This window comes from Temnothorax nylanderi, unplaced genomic scaffold (assembly GCF_030848795.1).
Source record: "Temnothorax nylanderi isolate EJ_2023f unplaced genomic scaffold, tnyl_v1.0 TNYL_tig0079_pilon, whole genome shotgun sequence".
Taxonomy (NCBI): Eukaryota; Metazoa; Arthropoda; class Insecta; order Hymenoptera; family Formicidae; genus Temnothorax; species Temnothorax nylanderi.
In genome coordinates, this window is record NW_027249141.1 from 771,693 (window position 1) to 794,016 (window position 22,324).

At 34.7% G+C, this 22,324-nt stretch overlaps 1 protein-coding gene across 3 annotated transcripts in view; it reads right to left on the reverse strand.

The window, feature by feature from the left end:
- Positions 1–22,324, reverse strand: part of Syn1 (Syntrophin-like 1) — a 220,789-nt gene that overhangs the window by 191,199 nt on the left and 7,266 nt on the right. For all 3 annotated transcript variants that reach the window (XM_071709548.1, XM_071709547.1, XM_071709550.1), the window contains exon 3: positions 19,872–20,475. In XM_071709548.1, coding sequence (XP_071565649.1) covers positions 19,872–20,475 — 604 coding nt within the window. The remainder of the gene's footprint in view (positions 1–19,871; positions 20,476–22,324) is intronic.

Here is a 22,324-nt window from a genome sequence, read left to right on the forward strand (position 1 = left end):
TAATCTGCCTTACGAACATTGCATAACTTTGGTCATTATTAAAGTTGCAATTGCTGATTCACATTTTATCGAAGTATATATAACTTTATTTTTTTTTTAAGTTAAAAAAGTCGTTAAATGCGCTAGTATGAAAAACTGTTATATGTTGAAAAAATCTGTTGTACTAAATTGTTTTAATATATCCAATTAAAAATATAAAATAATTGTGCATTGCAATATAAATGGTGTTGATTTTCGTAGAAAGAATGTTCAGGTGAAGAACAAGTATTGTTTAACATTTCACAAGTTTAAAAATGTAAAAAAAAATTTTTTTTTAAAAGTGTTAAAATCAGAAAATTGCGCCAAATAAAGAAAGAAAATATAAGATAAACGTGTTAAAAAATTAAATATTTTTGAACCTACCGAAATAATAGAAGATATTTAAGCGCATGGGTTGAAAAGTTAATAAGAAAATGTAGAACGTGATTATAAAAACGAACTATTTAAATATTTAAATTATATTTTCTTATTTTATAACGTTTCAACAAATTTAATTAAACACAATTATAATTATGATATATGTACAATATAATACTTTAAAAACATATATCGTATAATATTTACAAATAATAATGAATAAAGAATATTACTTATTTTTAAATGATTTTTAGCTATCAGCAAATAGTAATGAAACCTCTCGAATCAAAGAGCCTCTATAGAGAAGCAAAAAATCTGTACAACCCTTGAAAACCTGGTTGAGCAAAGCAAGGGTTTGGAAAGCGGATACTATACCGATTTCGTTCTACCTGCGTTCAGGGAACCTTCTAGTCGTAGCAATTTTCTATTCAAATGTCTATTTCTATATTCACATTCTATTGAAATGTTTCTTATTTGGAATTGTCTTTCAACCCAGTAAATCTTTGTAAATTATTATACTATCATGGCAGAAATAATAACGTCGAAATTAATAACATCGATGACGTTACAATATCATTATTAACGATCATTTTCTTATTTTAGCCAGGTATTTTAAACTTATAATAGTCATTTGTTAATTAATATGCTCTTAGTAAAATAGTATATGTTTCGTTTGTGTTTGCGGATAGGCCGAAATAAGCAATGTCCTTTGCAAAAAAAATGTGCTACAAACGTGTTGTTAAATAAATTAAAGGAAAATTACGTACGAGAGAAATTATTTTAATTTTTCACATTTCGAGCATAAAATTATTTTCTTTTTCATCATGCTGATATGACATAAAATCTGATTAGCCGAAGTAAATCCTGCCATCCTGTAAATCAGTCAGACAGGGAGAGAGAAAGAGAAAGCGATTAAAATCTTTAATTAATTGCATAAGACTCTCATTAATTTTTGCTGCTCACTTTCGTTATTTCATTATAGTGACGATAACGAAGTCGAACTTCCGGCTGTTTCATAATTTGTTTACGTAAGCTTATAGTCCTAATGCGTGTTGTAGAAGGCAGCAGTGAATGAAAAGCCAGTGCTGCATTATAAATGGGGATAAATTTTGTCGTTCTCTCAGGGGAGGAAGAGAGAGAGTAGGCAGAGGGTTGAATTATTGCCGAGCATAGCAGGACCATCCCTACCGGATTTAAATTGCTGCTTCATTCGTTTTGCTAATTTTTCACTTTACATTGTTACCTCTTTGGATTTTTTCCGCTCTCCCTCCCTTTCTCTCTCTCTCTCTTTCTCCCTCTCTCCCTCTAAATCCCTCGATGTGTCCGCATTACTCAACGTGAAACAGATTGATTGATTGATTGATATCCACATATGCTTTTTAAATATTTATCATTTAAATTTGTAACAGAACGCCAGCCGTTAATTAACAATAGAAAGGCTTTAAAATATTAAATATCTAAAAAATAATAAGAAACTTAATGCAAGGTATATGTATGTTAAAAATATAAAATAGTATTAATACCGCGCAAGTGTATAAAAATATCGGTACTGTACTAAATTCAAATTTCTATTTAGCTATTTTGATAAAAAATTAGTATTTTTAATGTTTTTTTTCCTTTAAAAGGACATTACTGTGTGAACTCACATCTAGACTTCACGGTAATAATTTATCTTCAACAGATGGAACCAAACGCGCGATTTATTTTTCGTCGACTCCTGCTCTTTAACCGATACCTGGGAAAAGCGGTAGAAATCACTGGGACAATGTGATCAGTTCATTCGACAAGATCTGCGATTGAGAAATACAATAAAAGTCGATCCGAAAGAAAGACACAGATTCATATACAACACTATGTATATGTGTGTGTGCGCACACACATTTATACCTATAAATATGGAAAGACTTAACAAAAAGAATTATATAATTATGTATTACTTATACGCTTTTAAAATTAAAAATCTCGCGCCCCTTTCATTTAATCAAAAAGTGTATTCAACCAAAAAATTTATCGAAAAGACTATCGTTAAAACTAACGCGAAATATGGCATGTATTATTATCGCTAAATGATAAGTGTGTAATGTGCTATTACAAATATTCGTTTGGCGTCGCGAATTTATATTGACCGCAGTGTCTCCTCACTTCATCATATTTATAACGGTGTTCCGAATGTATGGATTTGTTTACTCATTGATTCACCGGCCATTCTATTTTAATTCAATCTTGGTATGTTGTTTGTCTTACTTTTTGGCAATCGACCGAGTGTACAAATCTGATCGAATTTTGTGCAGCAAAAAAGGAATAAAGTCACCCCGGGAAGGACGCGGGGAGGGAAGGGGGAGGAAAAATCTGGAAAAACTCAGTGTGGAGAACAAATATTCAATTTTGATGCTGTTCACTCGTGGTTTACCAGTTTTTTTTTTTAACTCTTCGAGATATAATTCCTCTTCTGTTCGTAAATCATTTTTGTCCACGTCAAATGCAAACTATTCTCGGTAAAGTCTAATGAGATGCTCGAATTTGTCGTTTGTATAACTTTAACATTTACAAAACATTCACATTTACAAGAAATACATCAGTCTCCTGGCAAAATTTATAAGCTATGTCATAAAAATATTCTACAAATGAAAGAGAATTGTTAATAGAAATTGTAATACACAACACACCTAATTTTAATATTCCAATAATACAAAATAAATCTTTAAGATTTTAAATCCTAGAAAAGTGATATTAAATCATTGATTGATGAATAGCTAAAGCAGTTAGTATCAGTTAGTTAAAGTATCAGAAAAAAACAAAAAGGCAAATTTTATAGGAAATGCTATTTGAAAAAATTATATACTGATATTTTCTGATACTTAAAGTCTTAAAAAAAACTTTAACACTTTTTGCATATAATATAAATATACAAATAAAAGCGAGTTTAAAGATATGAAGCATTAAAGTATGAATATGTAGCTGAGAGAACACTAATAGCTTTAAGACACCCCGTATTGCTTCAGCTATTCCAGATCTCGATTAATTTCCCGACCAAGATTAATAGCGAAAATGGCAAGGACTTGGATAGAATTTACCTCGGGAAATTCACAGTGGAAGCAAAGAAAGACTTATTGGCTTGAGAGGGGCGTAAAGAAAGAACAAAAACATGGTCCACAAAGGCTTACACGCTCGAGCTAAGGAAGAAAAGTGGGGACAGGTGAGAGGGAAATGGACTGAAAAAAGTGGAGGGTGCACAGAAGTTTAAGAGAGTGGATTGGAAAACGAGTAAAGTCGCTGTTAAAATATTGGTAACGCTCAAGATGCGGGTATTAATTAGCGTACGCAGTTTACAATTATAGAGAAAGGGAGAAGGGAAAGAGAGAACGTATGTCGAAATATGTCATTCCGTTTAAGCATTTCATAACAGTCGGACTAATTATTTATGTAATTATTAATCGGTATTAATAAGTTTATTATACAATTAAATTCATTTAATTTGTTATAAACGGATCTTTTAAAGTATAATAAATAAATTAATAATAAATTGTTATTTATAATAATAAATAAATTAGCATTTTAAATAAAACAATTTTTATTAGAAAAATTACTTTTTACGAAAAAAGAAAGTAATTGCAAGTTATGTTGGAATATATTCATACTCGCACTTGCACTCGTTGAATATACATATAGATCTAACAACTGTAGTATGTTCGGCATAGTTTGCGTTATAATGTACAGTGGATATAAGCATAATAGTCCTTTATCAACTAGTCCACGTATTTTACTGTTCTATATAACATTTAACAGCATTGCTCTAAAAAATCAATTTGTATATTATTTGTCATGTGCAACTGCACTACGTTAAAATAATATTATTCACACAAAAAGAACGGTTGTGCTAAAATATAAATTAAGCGAGATACAGATCTGAAAATAATTATGTTGGACCATCGAAATAATTATGTAAGACGCTCAAGCATGATGATAATGCTGCAAGAAGTTTTGACGTTCCAGTTCGAGCGTTCGATATAATTATTTAGATGGTCCAACATATTTAATTTCAGAACTGTATCTAAATGAATCTTTAGATACTTCAGTAAAACCTTTCTTTCCATGTAAAAACTCTTTTCTAATAACTATGTTACACAAGTAGACTAAGTTTCTTTACCGTACTCATTCTTTATTGAATGAGGAAACACAACATTTGTTAGTTAAAGATCGTTTCTTAATCTCAAAAACATAATCTGTAATTAATAATATATTAATTTCCCACTTACAAGAAAAATCACCAAATAATACTTTTTGTCGATAGCTTCGTCGGTTATTTTGATATTTATTTTCTCGATAAAAATGTACAAATATTTTATGTAGAATTACGATAAAATCAACTAGAAAAATCCGGTTCCCCATAAGTACAATATCGATATTTGTTCTTGCAACTAACACACCTTCGCTAGTATCGCAGGTTTTTTTTATCATCTCACTTTTTCGTGTAACAAAAAAAAACCATGCGATTATTCGCATTGCTGCTTCGAATCCTTATCTATATGTGGACGAAAACAAAACGCAATGCATAACGCTACAAAAAAAACAAAGTCGCATTTCCCGTATTTCACAGATGATGTAAAAGTACAATGGCGATAAAAGGCTAGGCGAAATATAGAGGACAAAGAAATAAAAAAAAACAGAGAGAAAAAGACCAAAAAAGTGAAAGAGAGAGTAGGGACCAAACAGTTATCCTTCATGGGGGTGCGGACCGCATTTAAAGTCTTTTATTTCGAACGCGACAACCGCGGTTGGAAAACAAAAGGTATGGGATGGGAGATCAAAGAGTCGAGAGAAAACTCGGCATGTCGAGAATCTCTTTATCTCTTTCCATCCCCCCCCTCTCTCTCTCTCTCTCTCTCTTCCCCTCATCCCTTCCCTCTCTCACTCATTCAGTCACCTTTTAGTCATTTCTTCGTCTCTGTCAGTTGCTAAAATTAACAAGTGGCAAATAAAAAGGCTTTTGAGAGTATAACGCGATTGACGGTGCGTAAATTAACGTAGGTATCAATATTTAATAATATATATTAAGATACTTAATTACACATTAAACATTTTGGCTCTGCTTTGAGCCGAATCATCAGCGATGCGGTAACAATTAAAATAATCTCACGTTCTCCGGCGAGAAATAAGCGAGTATATACTTCATTTTGGTGATCTAAAAAAAATTTAATTTTCTGCGAGAAAATCCAAGTGAAGCTTGGCTAATGATCATAATTTATAATGCGATTGAAATAGGAATGACACTCAGATGACAAAAGAAGTCACTCACTTATCAGTTCAGAGAACGCGAAAATAAAATGGTTAAAAAAAACAGTAACAGTTAAAAAGTAACGCAATTTGAAAGTAAAGATAGTGGTTACAATTGAAATAATAATACACTCAAAGACAGTCATGATTTTAAATGACAACTGCCCTGGCCAGCTGTCAAACGGTGACTGAAGTCTGCAGGAAGCGACAAATAACCAAATCTCACTATTCAATAATTGAACGGTATATGGTAGGTGAATGGTTAAAATTAGAAGGAATTTAAAATTGATAAAAAAAATACCGAAACCAAATTCAATGAAATGTTGAAGTCACGGATAAAATAATAAATAAATGTTTTAAAATATAATTAAATCAAAAAGTAACAATCTAAAAACTACCGATATAGAAAAAGTGATCATAATGGGCCGCAAAGTTCACAATTTGCTTAAAATTGAAATGTATATGCATGGTGTAGGTATTCAATGTCTGTTTCTGAATTAAAATCATTATTCTGAAGTTGAATGTGTGCCATTTCAAAAACCGCTTTGATAAAAATTTTTCATTGTCTAAAATTTTAACGTTTTATTCGTAACCTTAAAATTTTGTTGAATTTGGTTTCGGTATTCCCATTGTATGACTGTCTTTGAGTGCATCATTGTCTCAATTGTAACGGCTACCTCTATACTTATATAAATTGCGTGACTTCTCGATGTTTTTTTATCGCGGCTTCAACGCTCATCGTCGCGTTCTCTGAGCTAGTGGGTGACTTCACTTCTTTTGTTATTCGAGTTCTGAGTGCCATTTCCATTTCGATCACATTATAAACTGTGATCATTAGCCGCGTTTCACCTGGATTTCTTCGTAGAAAATGACACTCTTTTTAGACCACCAAATCTTGAAGTACTCGCTTATTTTTCGCCAGAGAATGTGAGATTATTTTGATTTCAACTGTTACCGCATCGCTGATGATGGCTCAAAGCCCAAACGTCCAATGTATAATTATGTAATTATTAAAGATTGAGATATAACATTAACGCACTGTCAATAGTATACTCTCAAAGCCCTTTTACTATTCGTTACTTGTTAATTTCAATATCGAGAGTCCCTTGTTTTATTCCCACTTGCTAAAATCTCTTACAGTACTATTGATTCAAATCTTTCTAAATTGTTTTCGGCTTCCGATATTTTATGCAGACATGTTTTTTTCTGAAGAAAAAAAGAAAGGAATAAAAAAAAAAGAAAGGCAAAAAAATTGAATTATTATTCAATTACTTATCAAATATCGAAAAAGACTCGAAGTAAACCGAAATACGTTTGGCGTTATGTGCAATTTATTTCTTAAATCATATTGCACACACCTGCAACAGCGTTTAAGCTCTGCATTTTTTCTCTATCTCCATTACGACTTTTTAAGCTTGTAAATTTTGAAAATCAGTATTATATCCACCAACAACAGTATTAACAACAGAAGCTATAGATCGTTTGCAACTAACACAAGAAAGTAGATTTCCACCCTAACGCCGTCATTTAACTTATGTACAAGCTTCTAAAAACAGAGCACGTATGAATTCTTCATAACGACCTGCCTGTCGGTCGTCTTTCGTTTCGAGCACATGCGTGGAATCTTGAAGCATGGAAGCGCCACTTATGTCCCGTTGAATGATGCATCGGCCAATCAATCGGCCGCGACGCTTATGTGCATCGCCCGCGTGCAATTGGCACGAATTGCATGCAAGCGAAAAATTCCTATTCCGATAAAGCCGTCACGCAGCATGCGGTAACGGGGTTATCGATTTCGAGGTATAGCGATGACACGTATGCGCAACCCTTATTTTAATAAGAGATATCTGAGACCGACTGAGGAGCGACTAATCGCAAGATTCAATAATTAAACCTTGGAACTTGCAATAAAATTACTGTCGTACGTCAGGTGCGCATCGATCTATCATAAAATGCATTCAATTATTGAATTTTCCCGTTGCACCATGGCAACTCGCATTTTGCTCGCGTATCTGCACCGCCCGCCATCAGTTTCGTGTTAATTAAATCAACCATGATTAATTAATTCATTACGTAAAGACCGACGTAACTAACAACGGACGGCGATAACAAGTATTATTATCTATCGAATGCATTGGGGATGGCATCCATGTTAAAACTTTAATAGATTTAATCCTTATTTGATACGCTTAAGGACAAAATAAAACAAAAAACTTGAAAAATTTTAAGATCAAATGACCTAAGCGTTTAAAGAAGAAACAAAGAAATCATAAGTTTTTAAAACCTCATAAATCCAAAAATCAGAGAATTCAAGGATGCAATAGTCAAGTAACCAAAAATCCAAAGATTAAAATCATTAATACATTTTTTAAGAAAAAAAATTGAGAAAAATTGAAGAACAATGTCTTTGTAATTTTTAAATATCAAATTTTCCCCCCACTCTCCTACAAAAAGTGTAGATTAATATACCTACAGGTCAACAAGAGTGGAACAAGATTTTATTTGGACAAATTTTTATTACATGTTGTACATATGTTGTACAACACACCTAACGCCATACGTATTTTTGCGCCGAGGTATTATCTCGTAAATCAACACCTGTGTTTAAAACAAAAACATTAAAAGCGTCTTCGCCCAAAACTGATCAAATTTCATCGAATTAAATTGTATAGAAATAGTATTAAATTAAAAAAAAAAACAATACTTTGAATTTAATACTCTAAATTTAATAATGAAAATTTAATACTTTTAATGAATTTTATTAAAAGTTTTATTCGCGTATCAATTTGAGTCCAAATACGAACTCTCACATCTATACAAGCATCCTGTCTCAGCTGCACTTTCAAAACCTTCGAAACGCGTGTATAACGCGAAATAATAGAAAAATAGTAGGATTTACTTATCAAAATAATAAGTTCGCACCAATTGTGCAGGCATTTGTCACGACAAAGAGTTAGCCGACCTAAGTCCACAGCTTACAGCGCTAGCTGTAGAGTCAGCATAGCTTTTGCTTAAACTTACGTCCGCTCGCGCTTGATTACGACACAATTTCATCGGACTATTCAAGGTACTCCAGGATCTTCCGAGCTTTGGTTTGCTCTTGAATTCCTGGATACTCACGCTCTTAATCCTGCAAGTCTTACAGGGAATGATTAACCAAGACTTGGCTTTTGATTTGGTAAAACAATAATCATACATAATGATTTCCGTCGACCAGGACTCGATTAAACCAGTCTTTGAAGTCTGTTAAATAAAAAATAATGCTTTACTAATAATCAAACCTTATATGTCATAAAAATACAATAATATATGTCATTTATCAATTTTTGATATTTTTAAGAATTTCAGTATTTCCAAAAAAAAACTCAAAAGATATTGTTTTATTTTCAAAAGCTTATTTCCTAAAGATCTTTTTGAACGGAACAAACAAGTGTTTGGGCTAAAATACTTCTACATCCTCTTTTTAATTTAAGAATTATGCGCCAAAAACTTTCTAAGCGAATATTCTGTAATTACTAATATAAATAACCTCATGAAAGAGACTCGACATTAAACATGTTAATATTAATGTTTAGAATTTCCCTTTAAAAAGATACAATATGCACAACATTAAAAATTTGCTTTCTAAACAATAATGTATTCGGATTCGTTCAAGAATACTCGCTATTATATTTTTTTTTTCTTATCTTGCTCCATGTCTGGCTAATTCGGGTCATTGAATATTTTCCCTCTCACGCCGTTAACAAGCCAAACTGCAAAATTATTGGTTGTAGAACATTCTCGAAAGCCGGCGGCGGCGACGCGACGCAGACGGTGAGAGCGAAGAGAAATGAGGATGCGGCGTAAGAGAGACGAGGTTTGCAGCGCCGCGCTGCTAAAGTTTGTTTTTCATCCCGCCTAACCAGGTGGGAGTTCTCTAATTAAAGCAGGAGCGTTTGGCATTCGGCAATTAAAAAGCGCGAACTTCAAAGGCCAATTGAAACGCAGCTCGATTTTACATCACCTGTCGTACGCAATCGTCGAGAGATGAAAGGCGGGCGCTACGTGAACGCGATGCGATTCTCGCGCTCGGATGCATTGAAATCTTTGAGTTTCTTTCTAAACTTCTATCTCTTTCCATCGTTCTTTTCATCTTTTATCTCTCTTCGATCAAAAGCCATCCACAATATATTTGAAAAATATATCTCGATATCGATACCTTCTCACATATCTCGATCCAATAAAAAACGAATTAAGTTCGATCAGATCAGATCGAATTTAAAAAGATTCAACCTAAAACTGAGTTAAATAAAAGACAGTTGGAATCTAAATTGAGTTTTATATGCATGGATAATAATATTTTGCAACAGAACAATTCACAATGATGCCTGAATCATGCTTGTTCATGTATTAAAATCCTCATTTTTAGATGTACCTACATACGAATATGTACAAAAATATGTTCAAAATTACAAACAAATGGAAAAACGGAATTTTTGGGATAATATCTGGATTTTTCTATTTGGACACACACACATACACATATTGTAAATTACAAGCCTCGAAAAAAAATTAACAAAGAATCGAAACATTGACATTACGCAGCTTTTACATTGTTGCCACTTTTTTGTGTCCTGCGCTTTTTTAGTACAGACAAAAAAAATTCCTAATATATAATACCTTATATATTAAGGTATTAAGAAGAGAAGAAATTGGCTTAGACACATAAAAACTTAAATGCGACATTGAAGGATTAAAAAGTGACTGCGTGTCAATCAAGAAAATTAAAAAATAAGAATTAATCATATACAGGGTGTTCCATTTTAAATGCCCCATTTTAAATGGGGTAAAGAAAATACATTGTTGCTTTGCAAAAGTGACATGTAGTTGCATATTAGAAATTACACAATTTTTTTGCAAAGCACAACAATGTGTTTTTCAAAAATGTGTTTTGTAAAAAACTTTTTTTTTACACCAATTGATTCAAATAATAGAATTTTTTGTAAATTTTACGTGCATTCATCATTTATGATATACGATTTAAGATAAATTTTGACTCAAGGAAATAATATAATTTCTTTATTTTTTTCTTGATCATAGATAAAGTATAAATGTAATTAAAATATATTAAAAATATCAAAGCAAACAAATTGGCAAGAAAGAACTAAAACCTATAAAAAAAACTATTGCTTTTCGACCCTTTTGATTTCCCTTTCAGTTTTATACACGTATATACGCCGTGACTAAAAAAAGTTTGCCTCTATCTTCCGGTAATCCCTGTTCCTTTGAATAACCGCAAACGTCCATCTAATCGTTTTACCGACCGCGATCACTTTACTTTTCGTTGAGACGCGGTCAGAGGATATATGAATATTAAAAGCGGCTTTTCACTGTGATGAATATTGATAACGAAACGCACAGCGCGCAACATACAACAAGTGAAATGATCGTTTGACGGATCACCGGGAGCCCCTTTAGAGGATCATCCCTTGTACGTATTAATCTATGCAACTAACTATTATCGATATCGATAATTCTACCGTTACACGGAAAAAAAAGATTAGCTACTATAGCTAAAATAGTCGTAATATATGGATAACTAACATTTTTTGCAACGAGAGTAACATTTTTTGCAGCGAGAACAAAAGGTTTTGCTACTATTGCTAAACTATATAGCTCTCGCTGCAAAAAATATTAGTTATCCATATTTTACGACTAAATTTAGCTAAATTTTTTTCCGTGTACCCACTCTCTTGTGTCTCTCTTGTGTGTCTTAAGATTAAAACCGCTTCAGTATTGTTGCCGCACCAATATTGTAATGCATTAAAAAAAAATCCCGTTCAGAAAACTGAAGTTAAACTTGCATAATTATCCCGGGATATCCGGATTATCCGGGATAATTATAGTATGTGCTTAACAAATATTTTCTACACACGCAGACACGCAGACAGACACGCAAGGTTCATAATACATAAAGTAAAACATTTAAGTAATGAATAGGGCAGCTCATTACGGCGAGAACCGTTTTCTTTCGGATGTCGGCGTCGCTTAGTTGGTCGATCGCGCTGCAGCCAAACGCTCTTTGTTCCATCCGCCATTGTGTGTCGTGCGGTTATCAGGCGCACAGGGATAATTCGATGCCCAGACACAATGGAATCGCGGATCGCTGTTGGAAAATCGTCTGCGATTCTGCACCGCGTTTCATGCTTTTGAGACGCCGGATTGCTGATGCTGATTAATTAGGTGTCCCCGCTATACCTGTAGTCCGCATTAATCACATAACCATTAAACCCGAAATATCGACGGTAGGTTCTAGCTATTTTTATATATGTATAACTGTATCTCTCTTTACGGTAGCGCGTTTATTCGTTTAATCCTTCGAACCCGCAATCATAACGATTGTGCGCTTCCTGCAGGCAGGAAAGATGACGATGATAACGTGTTTAAACTTTAGATTTGTACAAATTACTTTTTGGTACAAATTACTTTAACGATATTCGTATTAAAACTTACAAGTCGAGAATAGCCAATTCAAATTCCTTATACTTATAGGATTGATAACATTTTTATTTATAAAAACAAAATATATGTCAGAGCAGTTTCCTCGATATATCAATGTAAAAATATAATCCATCAAATTCTTAAATATCAACACATACGCGTAACATTAATTTACGTATACAATTAAAATAAAAAAAAATAATTTTTAATTTAGATTTTTAAAAATGACGTGCAATAAAACTTCCATTGAATCCAGATTAATTTTTTTGGATTTTATATTCTATCCTTTTCTAATATAAATTACGGAGAAATTTAATCAAAGTTCTCTATAACTCTATATATATACTATAATTATAAAACTATACTATATACTATACTATAACTCTATATATATCAAGTCAGTGGCGAAACAGTCGTCGCGTAGGTATGTTAAGTGTTGACACAATTACAGTCGTGTTATTTTACGTGACGAATTCGGAAATACGATAATCCCACTCGCGGAAGAGCGTGATGGCCGATAGTGGACTGCAACGGGCTGCAAGGGGCTGTAAGGGGCTGCAAGTGACGCAGTCCACTATGCATTATATTGCGGAGATAGAGGATCTCCGATGATATATCATGTATCGTGACGCGAACTCGTGCTCTAACTCGCGCTGCGACAGTGATGGCCTTCGAGTCAATATAGCCGCCGCACGAAATGAAAGGATTATATGTTATGTATATATGTATAATTCAAAATTATTGCAACTTTTCGTATCCAAGATGATTAAAAACACCATGAAATTTAACACGCTGACAAAACAACTATAAGTTCGTCATCAATGCCGCGGTATAAATATTTTTTGTAACAATAATGACTTTAATTGGATCAAATTGCATGGCTACTTTTATTCAATATAATGAAAATCAATGGTCGAAATGTCGTGACGATTATATTGGATAAAGATAGCCAGTTAAGTCGAATTAGAAAGTCATTATTGTTAGTTATTTACTGAAGAAGCAAAGTCTTATGTTTGGTGCCGATACTTTTATTATTATTTTAAATTATATATTAATATATTAATATTCTCTCTAAATACTTTTATCATTATTTATATAATCATAACACTTTTACATTAATTTATTGATAGTATGTGTGAATAGAGTACAAACACAATTTTTTACACACAACTCGTGAACGAATAACCAACTATAGGGTGTTTAACTATAAGTTATTGTGGCCAAACTTTAAACCCTCTATTTTAAAAGATTATAGTCTTAAAATAGTCTTTTTCTGAATACCTCAACGTTGAATTGAAATATTTTCTGTTTCTATACAAATCCTTATTTATAGATTAAACAAAACGTATTGGTTAAGTTCTTAAACTGCACGATAATAAAGTAAAACAAACGTTCCACGGAAGATTATAAGCTTGCAGGAACTTTCGAATTTACAAGGAGAAATCTTTATAATCGGTTAATAAAATTTTAATTTTCCATCAGGAAACGCATGTGTGCCCCCCGCATTACTTATTCACCGATCCAATATTTTACGTAAAGCTGCTAACTCATAAACCGGCAGTATTTAAAAAATTTACATTGTTAAAGTGTTTCAAAAAAAAATTATTACTCGTTCACGTTACTAATTATTGCGGGCTATTTTATTGCGGAAGCATTTCAAGTCGCTTCCATATTCCGTTATATATAAATTAATTCTCAACAATTACCGTACGCGAGGTTCACCGCCATCGCTAGCTAAGTTACTTTGCATTTAATAGCGAACGTGCGATTCCGCGGTGGTAATTACAAAAACGCGATATCTTCCGGTTGGCCGTTATGTATTACAATTGCAGCCGTCTAACAGTAATTACGCACGATAGGAACGATTCATGCTTCGCCTGATCACTGCTGTCACGTTCGCTTGACTGTAAAACGTTCAACTTTTATATTTACTTTTTTTGTCTGCCTATAATATTATCTAATTTCCACAAGTTAATAACTGTCTTTCCATCATTCCGCAATTAAAAAAATAGTTTGTATTGCATTCTGTCATTCTTTACATTAATATTTTTAATGTACAGATAACACTTTATTGCACATAAAGTTAAATAGAGATTTCATAAGTTGAACACGCAATGGCGCGAAAAATTAAATTAAAATAACAAAGCGCAGGTCATAAAAATCACAAGTGCGAAAACATCTGCCGAAAGGCAGATCTTCTCGGACCCCGGGCTTTGCACTTATCTCAGCCGACGCGACGAGAGCGGCTCGAGTACAGCACTCACTATACTGACACGCTATACTGACTCGGATATAAGGCACGAGCTGCGCGCTCCTCGTCCTCACGAGTCTTATATATCGCTCCACAATGTCTCGCATGCCTTTCATTTCGTCCTTTACGGTACTTCGTCATGATTTACGGCGTATCCGCATGAGGAACGACGGCATCGCCGCGCGCGCCTCGCTCGCTCGCTCGTCCGCTTTCGCGTCTCTTCCTTCCTTTCTTCCTTCCTCCCGCTACGGTTTCCCGTCGCGTGAGTGTATCTCGCCTGTAATTTTCTCGTCGACAGTCGCGAGATGCCGGAGGGAAAGGATGCACCAAAGGGCGCCTTTGACCCGACTTCGACGGAAGTCGTGTAGCGTCGCGTCGCGGCTGCCTTCGAGTTCTCCTTCAATGCGGTGGATCAGTAGCGATAAGGGATACGGCGGATCGCTGGCAGATAAATACGACAGACATCCTCGGAATCCCTGATTCCGGCACGTTAAGTATCAAGTTCAAAATATCTGCGGAATGCTCGAAAACTATATGCAATATAATCTTCATCTTTCTTTCATTCATTTAAAGTGGATCTCTTCTTAACGCAATTTCACTGATCCCTGTACGCCAAATGACTCAGCTAGTATATAACTTCCTTATTTAATTTAAGTTAGTCTTTAAATCCTCAGCTAAGACACGAGAGCATACACAGGTGTTTCTGCCTTTGGTCTCAGAGTTTGTTGCCAATTATTTTTGTAAAATTATTGTATTATAGATTTTGATAAAATAATCAAAATCAAATACGACCATTTTTTTGTTTTACTGAAAATGTATCATATATATCGATTTTTAACCATACATCTAACTCGTGTTGTCGTCAATTAATACAAAAAGGCTAATTATGCGGTTGAAAATGACTAAAGTGAATGATGAAAACGTTCCATTTAATTGTGTAAAATCAAACAAAAGAATTATTTACCTAGCATTGACGTTTTCAGTCAAATTAACCTTGTAAATTTCTACATTAATGTAAACTGTAAATTCTATTATACGATTATTAGTTGTTTATAAAAATTATATATAAACTGAAATCCTACAAATTCTCTCTATTCTACATATATAAATCATGTGGAAATTGATTTGGTGCATTGAGCTTTGATATGCCGCTATAATATGTTAATTCACACACTCTCACACACACACACACACACACACACACACACACACACATACACACAAACTTTCTGTAAGCGCTTTATCAAAGTTTTAAACAATTGGGAATATACTGTCATTATGCATTACATAATAACTCCATAATCACTTTTTCGACAACTACCCATCGACTACCCATTGTTGCGTGAGATTGCCGTTTGTTTGCCATGTAATTAGTGACGGAGGAGGTATGAACTAATTATTAGCGCAGGTTGTAAAACAAGCGTTCTCTAATGTACATCCATTGCTAATTAATTCCTAGCAACAATTAGTAATTAGATAACTTGTGTTAATCAACATCACGTTGCTATTAGAATATCTTTGAGCAGTTTTTATCAATTACTGTCACAAATTTTTATACTATGCCTAGAGGTGCAAATTATTATATAGGAAACAGGGTGTTTCCTAAATAAGTACAAAAAATTGAAAGGGATATTCCGTGGTTTACTTTAGGAAGAAAAGATTCTATAAACATATGCTCTAAACTGTTCTTCGTTTTCAAAATATAGGTGTAAAGGCGCACGCCCCTGGTGGATCTAAAAATGTTTTATCAATACTGGAAAATGGTTCTTAATACCACATTTACGCATACCAAATTTAAATAAAATATCTTCAAACGTTTTCCAGATTTTCGAAATTTTTATTTTTTTTTTCACAACTTTGACACCCTATATTTTGAAAACGAAGCAGTTTAGAACATGTTTATAGGACCTTTTCTTGCTAAAATAAGCCACGGAATATTCCCTTCAATTTTTTGTGTTTACTTAGGAAATATTACTAAAATACCGATATCTATATACTTCCAATATTAATCGGAAGTCTCGCACATATATGTAGCCCGCGTACATCCTCTCTTCACTGACTCGCCTATGAATCGTTATGCGATCTTATGACGAGGACAGCTAAAGAAGATAAATCTAGTTTCAGTGAACTTCGAAACTTCATCGTTTAAAATAAAAGAGTGATAGTCATCTTCCTCTATCTCTATCATACGGAGATAGAAGCCTACTAACATCTGAAATTTTTGTTATACTCGGTAACTCCTTTAAAAATCAATATTTTACAATATAGATACATCGATTATGAAAATTATAAAATTATACCAATTATAAGGAAGAAGTTTTTCCAACAACAAATTAATAAGAAATGCAAAGTACTAATATATCCGTTATAAAACGTCGATAAGCAAATCCATCACTTCGTTTTTATACACACACCCACATCTTATGTTAAAGAGTTTATGCTAAATAAATGGATGCAATTCTGAAATATTATACACTTTATACAGTGCAACGAAAGATAGAACGTCTTATTTCAGTGGCTGATATGTCTTACCTCCGTGCGCCATAACATGAAATGTCGTATGCATAGTTTATAGAAGAAAGTCGTAACGTGAATAGGTTCCGAGGGAATCATAAAACAAATAGGATAAATACCTGCTGGCACTTTTATATTAGAAAATATCGCCTTCAATAGCTCGTAAAATATTCCCTACAATATATCAATAATTTTTATATTCTTACTTTCATTAAGCGTTACAGATCTGCCTCTTGACAGTCTTTTATTATATATTTTATTTAACAAGTTGCCTGTAACATTTTAGTGGTGATTTAAATTCGGTTATATTAGAATTGATTTCAATTGTTCCGAGAATTTTAGTCGAAAATTGTATTGAATTTTCCACGTCTGGACTTTTATAGTGAACATTTTTCCAGATTTTATGAAAATCGTAAATACAAAAACGTTACCGCGCCAATGACAGATTCTCGCGCGTCACTTCCGGTCGTGACACGTTACGCACGTTATTTGTCGCATTAAAATGTGCGTTAGAGAAAAAAAGTGGTTTATTACAGTAATTCATACATAAAAGACACGTTATTTTATCTCGTGTAACGCGCGTGCCGAGAGCGATAATTCCCTCATATGTGGGCGACTATTACGCAAACATAACGTACACGCGCGCGTGTAGTTATGTATGGTCGCGCGTATAGTTGAGCGATTCACGATGAGACCTAATCAAGGACATGCGATATTTCACAGACATAATTTCCTAGATATCCAGCGCGGAAATTATTGAGCAGCGAACAGATAACCATTGCTGAAAAGTCACGCGAACTTGGGCATTGTGCCTTACGAAAGATCGTATCGTAAGAGCGTCATCATGACTTTCGCACCTAATTGCGAATTTCGCGTGAACACACGATCCGACTTCCCATTTAGTCGTCGTAACTCCGTATATGAACACGTATTCCGCTAAATAAAATTATATATCCATTACATTCGTTGTTTTATATAATATGGTCGGCTTTTTATTCGCTTTTGTTGTTATATTACATATAAATATTATTTATGCGGATTTTTTTATTTGTTGCCAAAGTTTGTTTTAATAAGGTTTTAATAAGAATTTGACTAGAGGGCCAAACTTCTTCTCTCTCATTTCCAACACCATTCCAAAGTTTGTACATGTAATTTTTCAATAATCCTGTACAAATTGGAAAAAAATATTTTGCAATATATATATACCATTAATTTTGTATATAAGTTTTCTTTGTCGAAATTTTCCAAAATCGCTGGGATCGCCAAAGGTTCTTGTGTATTCGTATAAGAATTTACATTTTTCTTCGGCAATTAATTCATATTCATAATATTGAGTTTTACAGCACACAAAATTTTTAATGAGCTTTACCAACACAAAAGTAGTTTCGTGAAATAACTCAAGTATTTCTCATTAAACATTCCGCATAAAATTGGAGCGAAAAGTGCCTCTTCATAGAAGAAACTCAAGAGTCAGCGCCAGATTGAAAGCGCTTCATTATTTGTTGCATCCTGTAAGTGGTTCTTTCGATCGGGAGACGTATACGCGCCACCGACAATCCCTCCCATTCGTCAAGGCGGAATTTCTTTTGTCGCGCCCTTCTGATGTAGGTCGAAGGGCGCGGGAGCATGCGGATGAAAAGGGAGTTTCGGATTGGAAATAGCCCAGTAACGACCGTCGCGGCATTTTCTAGCTTTCGAGACGCAAGAAAATAACGATACAGCGGTATACGCAATCACACGGCAAAATATGATAGCCTTTGACGTTGAAGGACTCGAAGCGTGTCGTATCGGGAAAGGAATGTTAAATGTGAAGTGCGGAAAAATGTGCATATTCCTATCTCAGATCCGCGGAGAGTCGGAAACAAATGACAGTCGCAGACGAGGACGGTAAAGTAATGTCGTGTGCGATGAAAGGTCGGAGAGAAAGCGCGCGCGAGATGCCAAATAATGCGTGCGCATGTATCTCCGCGGAGTGTTACATATTCAAATCTTATTTGTTTTTCAATTTGTGATCGATGCGGAACGCGAGGACGGAAGGAATCATGGATTGGTGAGAAAGATTGTTCGATTGCTCAATGACACAAAAATAAGGGGAAAAAAATTAAGGATCAAAATTTCTCCAAAATTATACATTTTACTCCAAGAATCTACGAACAAATGAAAAAGAAACCGATTACAGATCCCGTTTCGCGATTTTTTTCGATAACTAAATTTTATTTCGATGTAATGAGCTAATTAAAATCGAGGGCGTTTTTTTAATCAAAGAACTTTGAAAAAATATATAGAGTGTTTCCTAAGTAAGTACAAAAAAATTAAAGGGGATATTCCGTCCCAATCTCACACACATCCGTAACATATTAGACTTTCAAAATATATATTTTTAAAACGGCATGCAGTTCCGTCGATCTTCAGACTTCTTTATTTCCAAAGGTGCAAAGAACGCAGGGGCAGTGATCTACCATATGTAAGAAAAAAAAAGTAGTCGACCTTCTTCGAGCCGACTGCATACGACGTACCAATCCGACTAAAAGCCCTAGGTACCGCTTACAAATGCATTCTTTCTTCAGTTGTTTTCCTCTAACCCTCTCCTAAGTACTCGAGAGATGACAAACGGCACAAATAGAGTGCGAATAAAGACGCGGAATTTAATGCTGCATATGTCAAGAATGTTTTGTGTGTCGCTCTCAGTACATCTATCTTCTCGAGGTACGGATCCATGAAACTTGTGCGCAAAGTTACCGAGGAACAATGCGTCACGACTGAAATTGGTATATCGCATGTTTCCCGTGTAATATAGTTGCCCGTGTGATGCAAACTGCACACGTTGCCCGCGTGTAATATAGACGATGATGCCATGTACCGAAGTGATATCGCGACGCTTTTCGACAATTTCGACGGCAATTACGTCCTCTTATACTTATATTAAGAGACATTAAGAGCAAGTTAAGCAGCCTACCTTCTAGCTCGACGATCTTGCCGGCTCTCTTCAGCGCCTTCACCGCCTCGTCGTGCGTGGCCTCGCGCAGATCCTCGCCGTTCACCGCCAGAATGGCGTCGCCGACGTAAAGCTGCTCGGTAGCGTCCGCCGCCATGCCCTTGAAAATCTTCGAGATGAGGATCGGCATTTTGTTCTCCTTGCCGCCCTTGATCGAAATTCCCAGACCGTTGTTGTCACTTTTGACGACGCGAACAATGCGCTTCTGATTGGCCACCGAATCGGGCACATCCGGATCGTTCAGACTGTCCACATTGTTGTTGTTGATGTTGCCGTTGTTCAGGGTCGCGTTGTTACCGGTCTCGCAGCTCTCGTCGAGCGAAATGCTGAGATAATCGTCCTCCAACGAGACGAACACGCGATACCACTGGCCGCGCACTTGGGTCTCGAGTATACCGGCGCGTCCCGACGCCGAAGACGAGGCGCCCGTGGTCGTGGTGGTCGACGAGGAGGACGACGACGTCGCCGCGGTCACCATCGCGCCGATCCCCATTACTCCCATGGCCGAAGATGTTTGGCCGCTACCACACAGCTCTACCATTTCGATTTCTTCGCAGGCTGTACGCTGCAACATGCAACAATAATCGCACATATACATTTTTTGCCTTTTTATACCTATCTATTTTAAATATTTTTATAGATATACGGACAAAACTTTATGGTTGTGTATTAAGTGAGAGAGATAGAGAGAGAAAATTAAAAAATAAGAAAAAAAATGTCCTTATGAATAAACATCCGGGAAAGCTTTCTATCGTGAGTTATATAAGCGATGAAAATAAAAATGGAATTGGAAATGAATAGCTTTTGTGCGAATATATACGACTTGTCGCACTAGAGACACATTTTCATGGAAAAACAAGAGATTTGGTAAATCTTCATTTATTTATCTTTTATCTTATGCCTCGTTCGATTTTCAATGAAAGGCCTCGAGAAAAATGACAACATATAAAATGGATGCTATAGTGCATCGGCGAATAAATGGCGCCGGTACTCGACGACGTGATTAAATCAATTGTACTATATGCCGGCGAAATTCGTAATTTGAAAATAATTGATAGCGGTCGACAGTGACGCGGCAGTGCTCTCTTTGTTTTCCTCCTACACCATTATTTCCATCAATCCAGTATCGCGCCGCAACAATAGCGTTACCACTGTCCGCGTAAAATGGCGTAGGGGAGCAACGGAAAGTAAATAATTAGAAGAAAATTGCATGCGCTTAAAGTACATGTGTATATATATATTTTATATATATATATATATATATATATATATGTACATGTATATGTATATACAAATATAAATATATACCTACGTATGTGGATGTGTGTGATGTGTGTATGTGTTTGTGTACGCGCGCGCGCATGTGTGCACGCGTGAATGTAATAGTTTTTAACTAATTCGCATACACTTTGTTTTTAATTAATTCCGAAAGTTTTAATGAATCCGGGAGAATGATTCGAGGAGAATGTTTGGTTAGAGATCATTAGTTCGTAAAACAAGGAAACTCCGAAATCTGCAAAACAAATGAAATCAAAAATTCATTATTACAAAAAGTTCGGAGTCTCGTTCGAATTTTGAGGACTAAAGCATATGTTTAATGTTTAACTGAGAAAAAAAACAATATCTTTTTTCTAATGCAAAAAAAATTAGTCAATATTACTAGCTCTTTAATCGGTTTTAAAATCTGGTGAGAGATGAATTTACCATTTATTATCGGGCACTCCGTGTAGAGAGCGATATTTTTGGCAAATGAGTTTTCTCACAAAATCTCTACAGCTTCCTGAATATAGTACCATGCAAAAGTAATGGAATATAGCAGGGTGCGGTAAACGGCAACAACCGCATTTAATACGATAATATGACGACACGTAGATACGTGGCAAGGTTATAATTAAAGTGTTTGTCTCTGGGAATTAGTCCCGCGCTAGTTCTGCCTTCGTGTGTCGCTTACGTGAAAATGCACGAGATGTCTTTATATCATACACCTATGTATAGACGTGTTGCACGCTCCTATATACGATGTTCCAATTAACATCTGGCGCTTTTTGAGATCATAAATTTGTAACGCGAGTTGAAACAATTTATCAATTAATTCTATGAAGCGAAGGTTATGTCCAAACATTTTTATCTGTCGTAAATAAAAATCTATAACTTTAACTGCAAAGTAAAATTTAGGTGTTTTAATAATAACCTAGAATATTCAGTTTCGTAATCGTTTTGTCCTTAAATCTTTAAGGCTCAATTTTTTCCTAGGATCTTTTTATTCCCCAAGCCTTTGCTATTTTTTTACTCACTTACCAAGAAAAAATACAGAAACATCAACAATATAAGAATTTTCTTCCTATTGGAGCCTTCCTTGAAGCCTCGAATTCTCCTTATATTTCCGATAACAATATTGAATTACAGCCTCTCTT